General features: G+C 41.0%; 1 protein-coding gene across 5 annotated transcripts in view; it reads left to right on the forward strand.

Moving 5' to 3' along the window:
• The window catches only part of Ppp1r12b (protein phosphatase 1 regulatory subunit 12B), a 207,084-nt gene that overhangs the window by 104,680 nt on the left and 89,148 nt on the right, over positions 1 to 13,256 (forward strand). For all 5 annotated transcript variants that reach the window (XR_004770351.1, XR_004770352.1, XM_027417535.2 and 2 more), the window contains one exon: positions 12,430 to 12,520. Coding sequence is in view for 3 of the 5 variants with exons in the window: in XM_027417535.2 (XP_027273336.1) it covers positions 12,430 to 12,520 (91 nt within the window). In the remaining 2 variants the exon portion in view is untranslated. The remainder of the gene's footprint in view (positions 1 to 12,429; positions 12,521 to 13,256) is intronic.

The following is a 13,256-nucleotide window of genomic DNA, read 5'->3' on the forward strand; positions in this document are numbered from 1 at the left end:
GTTAGGGATTAAATACCAAAATTGTGGCATCCCGAGTTATCAGTGAACATCTATGAACATCTGTCTCAATGAACATCTGTGTACTTGGTGTTGTACTAAGACCTGTGGGTGTGGTAGGAAAGGATACGCCAGACCTTGTACTCTCAATCAAGGATCTCTAATATACTCATTATCTCCTTTAGCTCAACGTTGTGTTCCAGCCATATATTAGGATTTCAGGAAAAAACCCGAGGTGAATGATGGAGGCTAGTCTAGCTAGAATGGGCTTCATGGAGGTGGAATTTGACTCAGCTTTTATATATATGAAAGGATTAAGTAGACTAAAAAATAATTATTTGAGTTTATTAGTTTCCCACCCCCTCTTCTTCCCCCATAGTACATTAAATGTAAGAATTAAAGCTCAGATAGATTAAAGAACTTTTTGGGTTGTCAGAATTAGTAATGAAAAAGCAAGGATTTAAAAACCAGGTCTTTAGGACTCCATTGTCATTCTTTGATTAAGCAGCATCACACAAAGGCATCTGAGAGGTTAACCTTAGCTAGACCATCCATACTTTGAGCCTGACAATACAAGCATGACAATCAGTCTTGATAGGGACCATAATACTTCAAGGAAATGAGTATTAGAGATGTCACTTCTGAAAACACAGCAAATGGAAACTTTCTACCTGCTTTCAAATCTGATGGGAAATGAAGGGCTTCTGAGAATCAGAAGAGAAATTGCCTTGGGCAGTATTGGGTGCTGGCTGTAAGAATTTTATTTTTGGCAGAGTTCTGGAGCATTGGGTGACATTTCTGCTTAAGAAGCATTTCAAATAGGGTTTATCTGACAGCAGTGACCTGGGTGGTTGTTCCTGACTCTTCTTTAAACAACACCCTTTCTTCCTTGGGTTTTAAGATAACTCTGGGCAATATATTTACCTGCCTCTTTGATTCATTTCCTCTTAGGAAATCTCCATCTTCTAACCTGAGGTGGGTAAGACGGAGCATGTGATTCACAGCCCCCCATGCACTGGTGCTGAAAATGGTCCACTGATCATTGACATGTAAATAAAATGTAGTGATGCCTCAAGGATCCTTCAGGAACCAAATTCCATTATAATGAAGCCAATGGTGTTTAAAACAACTCTTGGCACACACAATTCATAAATTATGGGAAGCAAAACCACAAGTTTAGTTGCTCTCTCACAGTAGTCTGCATAGATGTGATTTGTCCTTGGAGGCATACTCCCTTCTCGTGTTAGGTCTCATCTCGGGCCCCATACTGCACTCTGACATTACCAATCTCACCCTTTTTAGCTGCTTGTTGGTCTTGAAAAAGCCCTCTAATTTCACTTTATCTACTTCCTAGCTTCTTACTCACTTTTCAGCATACTAAAATAGAAATTCTGCTCCACCTGCCAACCCAGTGACATTGCTCTGGCATAGGCCATGTTCCTTAATGATTGGGTTCCCTGGTCATCTCATCTTTTACCTTGAACTGTCAGCAGCACTTTAGAAAATTCACTGTTGTTCTTAAGAGTTATCATGGCCTCTCATACTATCCTTTCCTGGTTCCCTTTGCTATTCTGAAGTTCCTTCTTTGTGTCTTTTTCTGTTCCTTTTTCTTCTGTAACATGCAAGCATCTTCCCAGGGTTCTCCCTCTTTAGCAGATCTTCTCCAGTGGCGTCAGCTGTCCATGAGAGTTCTGTCGGTGCTCTTCATAACACATGTAAGGCGAAGGGGGAAGTGTTCGACTTACTTTCTAGACACGCCACAGGAGTAATCATCTGTGGCCTTTGTTTTCCTTCTCCTCTGCCCATCCCCTTTATTTCTTCATCTGTTTCGAGTATCTTTGCAGGTCTTTCTCTTAGGGTTCTCAGGTTTCCTTAATCAAAAGGGCAGCAACATGGTCTTAACTCCTTTGTTCATATTATTGCTTCTCCCTCACTTTGATTGTACTCCAGGAGCTTGGCACAATGGGTTTCTGCATCTGCTTCCGTGTTTCTGGAAGAGGATTCTAGCTTCTCTGGGGTTGTGGGATTGTAGGCGGAGTATCTTTTAGTTTACATCTGGTATCCACTTATGAGTGAGTACATACTATGTTTGTCTTTCTGGTTTTGGGTTACCTCACTCAGGATGTTTTTTTCTAGTTCTGTCCATTTAGCTGCAAATTTTACGATGCCGTTAATTCTTACTGATGAGTAGTACTCCACTGTGTAAATATACCTCATTTTCTTTAGTCATTCTTCAGTTGAGGGGCATCTAGGTTTCCAAGATCTGGCTATTACGAATAATGCTGCTATGAACATAGTTGAGCAAATGTCCTTGTGGTGTGAATGTGCCTCCTCTGGGTATATGCCCAGCAATCATTTGCAGGGTCTTGAAGTAGGTTGATTCCTAATTTTCCGATAAATTGCCATGAAGGGGAAACCCACAGAATCAGCTGACCTGAGCTGGTGAGAGATCACTGACTCAGGTCTGACAAATGGGGAACCTGCATAAGACCAAACTAGACTCCCTGAATATAGGTGAAAATGGTGTGACTGAGACAATATATGAGGTCACTGGCAGTGGGTCCAAGATCTAACTCTAATGCACAAACTGACTTAGTGGAGCCCATTCTATATGGAGAGATGCCTTGCCCAGCCTAGACACGGGTGTTGGGGTGGAGAGGTACCATGATCCTGTCTCAATGCGATGATGACTTAGTAGACTTTCTAGGGGAGGCCTTACCGTCTCCGAGGAGCAGATGGGAGGTGGGGGAGGGGGACTGGGGGTAGTGAGAGGAGAAAAGGGAGGGAGAACTAGGATTAGAGTGTAAAAAATAAATTAGTAATTTTTAAAAAGGGGGGGCAGCAACAAACCAGACTAAACCATTTATTCTTCTGGCCTTTAAAACAGAAAAATTCTCTTCTTACTTATTTTTTTAAAAAAATATTATCCTGCATATATGCTACCCAATTGAGAAATTCAGAAATCAAACTAGAAGAGTTTGCTGACAGAGAACCAAAACAAACACTTGCTAGAAGCCTATTCCTTCTTAGCTCATATTACCCTGTAAGCAAGTCCTTTCTTTCTCCTTCTGTCTGGGGATGTTGCCTAGTAGTGGAGTACCTGCTTGGCATGAACAAGGCCCTGAATTTGATGCCTGTTTAGCCCAAACCAAAAATCTTTCCATTTTCCCTCTCCTCTATCTGTAGTGCTCTCCCATTGGTCCTGTGACTTTCTCCTCCCCTTCCTTTTCCTCTCTCTCCATGTCTGTGCTCTGCAGATATGGTCAGGTCACTGACTCATGCTTCAAATCTGAGACTATGCCCCATGAAATGCCCCTTTCCCTTCCCCCCCTTTTTTAGGAAGCCTCTTCTCCTTAGGTCCTGATTGTTGCTCTCCTGTGGTGTTTCATTCCTTAGCCCCTCAAAGAATATTAGGTTTTTCTCTCCAGAAGAATCTTCAGCATTTTTGCTCTTAAACCTTAATTATCACTGTGTACCTCACCCCATAAGATTCTGCTCAGGATCAGACCTTCTGTATTTTTATATATGATGTCCAGGGTAGATAAAACAAAAGGTAAGATGAGGAAATGTCTGGAAAGAATGAAAAAGAGAATGAATGAACCAACACACTACCAGCTAAACTAGGAAGTAGTAAATTACCAAATGAATAGGAAATTATACATAATAAGGCACATAACTGTACTAACCTAGATTCTGTGTGTCACTAAATGTTTGGGGTACCCATTATGGAGTAGGCACAATGCTGTCTGTTAATTAATGACAGAGAATAATGCCTACATTCTTAGGACTTTGAAGGGGTGGTTAGCATTGGATGGATGGAGCACAAGGGATCTCCATTCACTAGACTTAAGTTCACTGTTAGTCTACAGTGTGGGACAGTAACATTTGGCATGTGTTAGAGGACACCTGTGATTACCAAGTATAGTCCTTAAAGCTTTAAATATAAAACATAAACCCTGTTGTGTATGTTAGGTCTAAAGCCTGGGACAATCTAGCTAACTGAGGTGCCTATGAACTTATCAAAGTGGACTCTGGCCACCAGTCTCCCTCAGCTCCTGCCTGTTACAGAGTCCCCCAGGCTGATATGCCTCACCTGCATTTGGGACTGGGCTAGCTGCCCTTTCCCCAGCTGCTTTTCCCTATGTAATCTTAGCCATTTTGGCTACCAGCCCTTTTGGCCTCTTGGCCACCACTGTTGGTTCCTGCTCTCCAGGCCTCTTGGCTCCTATTTCTTCATTTTCCCCTTCCCCTTCTCCTCACATGGCCCATGCAGGCTGCTGGTCACCTTCACTGTGGACTCTTCCAGATGCCTCTGCCTCTCCCTTCACTCTCCCTTATATCTACAATAAAAACTTCAAACTGTTAGGAGTAGCCATGTCCTCCTTTTATTTCTTTTTTTTCATTCAGTGTATATTTTACTACTCAAAGTGGTCCTTTGTAGATTAAAGGTCAGTGGATTCTTTTTTCAAGACAGAGTCTCATTCTAGCACAGGATAGTTTTGAACTTGTGACAAGACTTTTGCCTCAATTTTCCCTAGTGCTCACAGTGCTGAGATTACAGGTGTGAGCCACTACATCTGGCTTAATTATAAGTGTTTTCAAATCTAAAATCTTTTAACCATTAGCTCATAAAATGTTCCACAATGACCATGTTTTTTTTAAGTAGATTAAAATTTTATTTGTAAGTTCTTAGAGTATATTTAACACATTTTTGTGAAAAGACATCCATATAACTCACTCAATCTATATAATGATATTGGACCATTTGATATTGGATATACAACTGATGCTGTATTCCATGTGGAAGACTATTTCCTAGTCTCAGCCTTCCTCAGAATTTGCCTATAATTCTTTGTATAGGGTTGAGACCTCATAGAATTTTCACCCATTCACATTAGCATGTCTATTGGTATCACTATTTAAACAATTATTTAGATGAACTATTTTTTTTAAATCATTTTACCTCATCTATTCAGCTCTTTTCTTTTTTTATTTTTTTAAATTTATTTATTAGTTCTATTTAGGGAACAAGCTTGTTTCACATATAAGTCCCTTCTCCCTCCCCTCACCCCATCCCTCCTCCCCCACCCCACCCCCACCCCATCCACCCACCATTCCCCAGGCAGGGTAGGGCCCTCAACGGGGGCTCTGCAAAGTCCACCAAATCTTCCTGTGCTATGACCATGTTTTAATGAAACAATCCATATTCTTACCACCAGTAAGACCATTGCTAACATCTATACATATTCTATTTAAGTCATGGTATGTATGTTTTTTTCTTGCAAAAATTATTGAACATTTTAAGTGTGCAAACTACCCTCTGACAAGATCATATCTCAGCATCCTGCTAGATTTGCTTCAGTCTTTAAAATAAAACATTAAGAATGTGGTTTAAGTACTTGTGAATCTCTCTCTTCCCTGGCATCCCTTGACTCCCACCCTAAAAGTAGTCCAGTTCTGAATTTGGTGTTTGTCATTGTCAAAATTTTATTACTGCTGTTATTCATCTCTTTACACACATGCATAATGCCTTTTACAAGTTTTTATATTTTATATATGTTGAATCACTCCTGACATTCTAAAAATTCTGTTTTCTTTCAACATTGTTTTTTTTTCCTCTTTAAATGTTTTAGTTCATTTAGTTCATCCATTTCTTTCCTATGGACATTGAGGTGCTTTCTCTCTAATACTAATGCTAATACTGCTATGTGCACTCTTATTCATATTCCCTTGTATAAATATAAAAGAGTTTCTCATGGGTAGTTCTTTCTAAATGGAAATTCTGAGTCTAAATGGTGAGTGCATATTTCTCCCTTGTTTACAACTGGGTTATATTTGAAGCATCCTGTTTTGTTTTTCATTTTTTGCCAATCAAAGAAAGATAAAGTAGCTTCTTTCTGTTTTAAGCTGGTATTTGCTAGCTACTAGCGAAATACTTTGTCTTTTGTTTACAGGATTTCCTGATTTCCTGTTTCTTTGATATATATTTTTGGTGATTTGACATTTTTGTTTTATTGTCGTTGTTTTAGTTGATTTAAGTTCAGGTGCTTTCTGTTGTGTATCTGTAATACTTTTTAGTTATCTTGTAATGCTTATATAAATTTTGTAATACAGATACTCCATAATTTGTCATCTATCCTATTAAAATTTGAGTTGGGGCTGAAGAGGGCTCAGCAGTTAAGAGCACTGGCTGCTCTTCCAGGGGTCCTGAGTTCAATTCCCAGCAACCACATGGTAGCTCACAACCATCTATAATGATACTGATGCTCTGTTATGGCCTGCAGGCATACATGCAGGCAGCATACTGTATGGATAATAAATAAATAAATCTTTAAAAACAAACAAAAAAGATTTGAGTTGCTGGGCAGAGATGGTACATGTTTTTAATTCAGCACTGGGGAAGCAGAGGCAGGTGGATCTCTGTGAGTTCAAGGCCACTCTGGTCTACAAAGCAAGTTCTAGGACAGCCAGAGCTGTTACACAAAGAAAACCCTGTCTTGAAAAAAAAACTGAGTTATTTCTACGTGTATATTATGTTTTGGCTTTCTTATTTTAAACAGTAAAACAGTAATGGTACCCTGCTCTATTCTGCATTCAGTGATAAATGTTGGAGACAGCTGGTCAGGTCTCGATGCTATGGCCTGTGGGTATGCAGCAGAGCAGCATGCACTGGCCTTGTTGGCACATGTATCTGCCATTCTTGGCATCACTGACACCTGCTGTGACCAATGAACTAATTGTAAAGTGACCTACATAAGTAAAACACTGTCATTTGTGAAAGTGGCTTTGGCTCTGAACACTGGCATGTTTTTTATTGAGCAAATGTTCAAAAGAGGAGAACTCAAGATTACACACTGCTGATTGAAGGTAGGTCATACACAATAGTCATGTTGTCTGTGTAGAGCAAAAAGAGTTCTCTGAGCTATAGGTTAGTGCTGTGGAACTGTGAGGCTAGAATTGGGTACCTGTAGAGTTTCTCTGTGAATGGCCAGGTGGTAAACATTTTCAGCTTTGAAGGCCTTGTGGTTTCTGATATGTCTGCCCGATGTCTGCAGTGCAGTGTGGCAGCAGTGGGTTTCTAGCCTCGCCCTTGATGCTCCATCAGCGACTGCTTGGGCACTGTTGGGGACACATAATTTAAAGATTTATTTTCTGGTCCTTTATTCCAAGAATGTGCTATACTCAAGGGTTGAAGATTCAACATTGTTGACATTTAGGACCAAATAATTCTGCCTTTCCCATGGAATGGAACATGCAAATTTGTCCCTGATAGTACCAATCTAGATGATTTGGAAATGTCCCCACCTTTGTTCTCTGCATCTGTCTTTCTTTCTCTTTTTCAAGCATGGGTTCCTTGCTTGAAATTCAGCTCTGATATCAGTGCTGAATTAGAGTCCACACTGGCACATAATTCTTAGAATGCAGTCATAGTAAACTGAAATCAAATCACACCTGAATATATAACATATGTCAGTGTGCTGGCCAGTTATTTGTCCAGTTGACACAAACCTGGACATACCTGGGAAAAGGGAACCTCAGCTGAGGAATTGCTCCCACCAGATAGGCCTGTAGACATGTCTGTTGGGCATTTTCCTGATTGCCAAATGATTGCTGAGGGCCTGTCCCACTGAAGACAATGCCACCTCAGGGCAGGTGACCCTGGGTTGTATAAGAAAGGTAGATGAATGAAGGCCTGGGAGTAAGCCAGTAAGCACCATTCCTCTGCAGCCTCTGCTGTAGTTCTGGCTTCTGGGTTCCTGACTTGAGTTCCCTGCCGCTTCCCTAGATGTTAGACTGTAACCTGTAAGCTAAATAAACCCTTTACTCCTTGAAGCTGCTTTTGGTCAGTGTTTATCACAACAGCAGAAACCAAACTTAGATGTGGAAATCTTCCTGATCCTTAGTAGCTTCTCAGCCTGGGAAGTGCTTACAGTCTTCTGCTTTCCAGGCTTAACCCCTTTCTGCAGAGCGGAACTTTGTCTTTTCGTTCCTGTCCCATGTTCCTTTTTATCTGTCTCTTTTCCTCTCTCGGTATGTGCCAGCTGGCTGGGCCCATGCCTCCAGTGAGGCAGTATTTACAGCTCACTTGGGTGGATGCCGCAGTGAGGGTAGCCCAAGGGCAAATGAAATAGCATTCAGAATGGGAATGCTGTACCTCTCTGCTCTGTCCTCTTTCAAATAAGGAAGAATTCCTGTCCCTCTCCCCTCTGTCAAATGGCAAGGAGTATTGATTGGTTTGGTACAGTATATAAAATATGCATATAATGGAATGGTATTTTGGGAACTATTAGCACCATTGGTTTGCTGAGCCCCAAGATTTTACCCTCCTCCCCCATTCCTTTTCCTCCTTCCTAGTAGCAGCTTCTTAGCAAATTACAAGCCCTGCCTCTGGCTTGCTGGGTAGAGTGGCACTGCAAGCTTTCTCTAGTTTCCAAGGGAGACGGATGCTGAGACTGCAGTGTTTCCCAGCAGCCACTTACCTTTCTTGCTGTTCATCTCCATGCCTGTCTTGACCTTCGCTCTGCTATGCAGGCCTGCACAAGGAGGTAACAGTCTGTTTTTCTCGGAGTTCTGGGTCAAGGGGGGGGGCAAAGGAAATGCAGGGTGATATGGCTAAAGGCATATGGAGACAGCAGAGTAGAAATACTGAAATTAGAAAAAAGTGGCTCTGAGGTGCTCTGGTCTGTGAACATCTTCCTGTTTGCTGTACCCATAAATATCCTGAAGGTGGGAGCCCTGGCACTAGCTTCTAAAACTGAAAATTACTGCATATAAAAGCATAAGGTTATAGTAATATTGCCTGTGGGAAACACAAAAGAAAAAACGAGAACTTGGAGAAGAAAATATCATCAAACACTTTATCTTCATGAATTCTGTTAGCTGTGTGTTATACACATTTAAGAAGAGAGCTGAGAATATGCCTCTTCAGTATATTCTCAGGACGCCAGAGCTGTGCTTCCGAGTGTCAGTCAGTATTCCTGTATGGCTACTTAAATGTAATGACAAATAAAGTTAAAAGTAATGTCCTCTGTGGCACTAGCTACATTTAAAATGTTCAGTAGCCACATGTGGCTACTGGCTTCTATATTAATGGTTATTGGACATTTCCATTGTCATACAAAGTCCCATTGAAGGAACTAAAGAAAGTGACCCATAGAATATGGGAAGCTTAGTACAATTAATGCTCTGTATCACAAATTCTGAATCTGTGGATTCAACCAACTCTGGGTTGAAAATATTCAGTAGGAAAAGATACACCTGTGCTTAACATGAACAGATAATTTTCTCTTGCCATTTCTTAGCTAGTATCATATAACTACTATAGTTTCACAGCATTTACATTGTACTGGGCAATGGAAATAAGCTAGAAATGTTTTAAGGTATATATTTAAAGAAGATATATAAAATATCTGCAAATGCTATAAGAGATTTGAGAGCACTCGTGGCTTTGGGTATGGGGAGGAGTGCTGGGACCAATCCCCTTGGAAGATTTAGAGATGACTGTATTTGGCTAGACCAATGAATAAGCTTTTAGCAATAAGATGTAAAGTCCTTCTGTCCACAATCAGCATAAATATGAATTCACTATGGTTACAGATGATTGAAGTCTTGAGAAACACTTTGCCTAGTACTTTATTTTGTGACTGAAAAACCCAAGGTCCTAAGAGGTTAAAGAAGAACCCAGCAGTCTTTTTCACTGTTCCACAGTGTTGACCTCCCATTCCACTCTGCATCAGGTATCCCCTGACTGATTGCAAGCCAATTGCATCCTCCAAAGGAGAATCTAGTCCCTCATATTATCTCATTTTTATAGTTTGTTCATAGCAGCCTTATAACATATTGATGGCAACATCTGTAAACATAAAAGCCAGACTGTTCAGTATGGTAAACTTTAGGGGGATATCAGAGGATACCAGAGGAAGGCCAGGGCAAGACACCTCCATCTATTCACTCCTGCTGCTTGGAGAATTAGAGGAAGATAGGTCTTGCTCCATTAATCCATGTAACTGGAATGTCATCATGCTTTGGGAAAGAAGCAAATGTTTTTCATTGTTGAATAAAGTAAGGAAAGTCTGGATGCAAGAGAGCTTCGTGATAATGTCTTTTGCTGAATGACCTTGTGAATTTGATTATTTTAATGCTCTCTTGGGCCTCAATTGACTCATCTGCAAGGTGGGGATGATTTTATGTTCTCTACCCAGAAGTTTAGAACTAGATTAAATTTTGAAGTCCTTTAGGCATTGGTCTGCTGAAAATAACTACTAAGCCAGGCAGTGGGGCTGCACATCTTTAATTCCAGCACTTGGGAGACAGAGACGGGTGCGTCTCTGAGTTCAAGGCCATCTGGTCTACAGAGTGAGTTCCAGGACAGCCAGGACTACACAGAGAAACCCTGTCTCAAGATACGAAAAAGAGAAAAATGAAATAACTGACTTTATTATAAGGGTTTTATGAAAAGTTGTCTACCAGCAAATAAAAAAAAGGAAAATTCCCTGAAAAACAGAATATTTGTTTTCAAAACAGAAATTATAAATAAGCCGACCTATTACAGAATTTGAATATTTTACTTAAAAGCTTTCTCCAAAGAACACTAAGTCAGGTAACTTTTATTGGTAAATTTTTAAAAGTATGTAACCCAAATCACACACACATCATTACAGAAAATAGACCAGGAAAGAACTCGTCCAACATACATAACCTTAACTCACAAAGCTGTCCACTATACCACGAGAGGAGAAAATCAAAGGCCACGTTCATTTTATGACTATGAGTATAGAAATCTTTTTCTTCTCCTTCCTTCCTTCTTTCCTTCCTTTCTTTTTTTAAGAAAGGTTTTTTCTGTGTAACATCCCTGGCTGTCCTGGAACTCACTCTGTAGACCAGGCTGGCCTTGAACTCACAGAGATCCATCTGCCTCCACCTCCCAAGTGGTGGGATTAAAGGTGTGCATCTCCAGTGCCCCTCTGAGTGTAGAAACCTTAAAGTAAATAGTAGTAATACATTTTGGGGCTAAGGGGCATGGCTGGGCTGGTAAAATGTTTGCCATGTAAGCATATGTCCTGAGTTAGGCTCCCCAGTATAAACCCTGAGTGTAGCATCATGACTGTAATCCAACACTGGGGAGGTAGAGATGGGTAGCTCCCTGGGGCTTACTAGCCACCTAGTCTAGCTGAGCTTGTGAGCTCCAGGTTCAGTGCAGAACCCTGTCTCAAACAAAGTGAAGTGCAGAGTGATGAAGGAAGCCTCTGGACACTGACTTCTGGCTCCCACACACACCTTGAGTGCACACATATCCGCACATTAGTATCTTGAGCTTAATGTGTGGCTCAGTGATAGAATGCTTGACTAGCATGTACACATAGGCACAAAAGCAAAAAATAAACATAAAACCTGGGTCTTTTTGTTTGAAATGTACAGAGTTTTAAATAAAAATCAGTATGATTTTGCTATACAAGCATGAGGACCTGAGTTAAGATCCCTAGCACTCACATAAAATAGCTGCATTAGCACACAGCTGTAATCTTGTCACTGGGAATGCAGGGAGAGGAGTTTTGCAGATTCTTACTGGCCATCCAGTCTAGCCAAATCAGTGTGCTCCAGTTTTAGCCAGACTTTGTTTCAAAAAATAATACAGATGGGCTAGGGAGATGACTCAGTGAGCAGAAGTGTTTACCACACAAGTGTGAGCACCTGCACTCAAACCCCCAGAACCCACATAAAAGCTGGATGTGTAGCAGCTCGTCTGTAATCCAGGTGGTCCTATGGGGAGATCAGAAGTGGAGACAGGAGAAGCGCCTGTCATATGCAGTGGCAAGGCAAGCCTGTCTCAAACAAGGTAAAGGTGAGGAATGACGTTCAAAGTTGTCCTCTAACCTCTGTACATCTGCTGTGGTCTGTGTCCACAGTGAGATGTGCACTCCTGCATTTATACACACTAATGTTGATCTGTGTGCGTGCGCGCAGACACACACACAGTGATGAAGACACTGCACATCAACTTTTAATCTCCATGTGAACATATGGACATGTGTATCAGTGCATGTAAAACCTTAGCCTGCTTTCCATGAGAATAGGAAGTTTTAGTTTATTATAATGAGTGGTGTCTAGAGAAATTTTAAAGCCAACATCCCTTTTAGCCTACAGTTTCTGGTCAGAGCAGTAAGGTGAGAACAGAAAAGGAAAATCGAAAGGACAAGATAAGAAGAAGTGAAATTCAGTTACCTTTTTACAGATGTACACTTGTGCATGAGTGGTGACACAAATATTTTGAATGCTAAGACAGCATTTACTGGTGGCATATGGCATTCTTGCCCATTTGACCTTGAGGACATTTATCCTTGGCATGTGGGAGTCCCTTCAGTGTGTGGAGTGCCTTTGTGTTCTGCATTGCATGCTGCAGAAGTGTTACCTGCTGTTTCCTCTGTCCCATAGATCTTATCTGACTCCTGTACGGGATGAGGAGGCAGAGTCTTTACGGAAAGCACGCTCCAGACAAGCTCGGCAGACGCGAAGGTCTACTCAAGTAAGCATGACTCCCCCACACCCCAGTGTTCTCTTGTCTTTCTGCCTTTCCAGCTTTTATTCCAGCTATTTCATCATAGTTGCCACCATGTCTAAGGCTATCCGGTATAGGATCAAATTTATAGCAGTTTCTACCCACTCTCACCTCCGTTCCCCCAGGCTCAAGACTTATCATTCCAGCTTTGCTTAAGAACTTTAAGAAGCCTTGTAGCCCTCTAAAGAAATTGACAGTAGTTTGAAAAATGTTAAACAAAGAGTTTCCATTTGTACACAGTCTACACTCCTAGGTAAATACGCGAAACCATATTTTCACATAAAAACTTGTATAGAGAATCATGTAATGGAATTATTCAAAATGACCAAAAAGTAGAACCAACCCAGTAATGTACTCCATAATAAGCAGGACTATCCTGTTATAAAAGTGTGTGTTCATTAACCAATGAATAAACAAAATAGGCCATGTTAATACAGTGAAATATTATTTGGAATTAAAAAGTAATGTTACAGAGGCCAGAAAGATGCTTCAGTGGTTAGCATTTGCTACTCTTGCAAAGAATCAGAGTTCTGTCCCCAGCACTCACATCAGGTGGCTCACGACTGCCCGTACCCCCAGCTCCAGGGGATCCAGCAGCTCTGCCTGGCCTCCCTTGGGTACCTGCATACACAGGCACAAACTCACACACAGACATACACATAAATAAAAAAATGAAAGTAGTTACAATTACAACATGGATGAA

This window comes from Cricetulus griseus, chromosome 5 (genome assembly GCF_003668045.3).
Source record: "Cricetulus griseus strain 17A/GY chromosome 5, alternate assembly CriGri-PICRH-1.0, whole genome shotgun sequence".
NCBI lineage: Eukaryota > Metazoa > Chordata > Mammalia > Rodentia > Cricetidae > Cricetulus > Cricetulus griseus.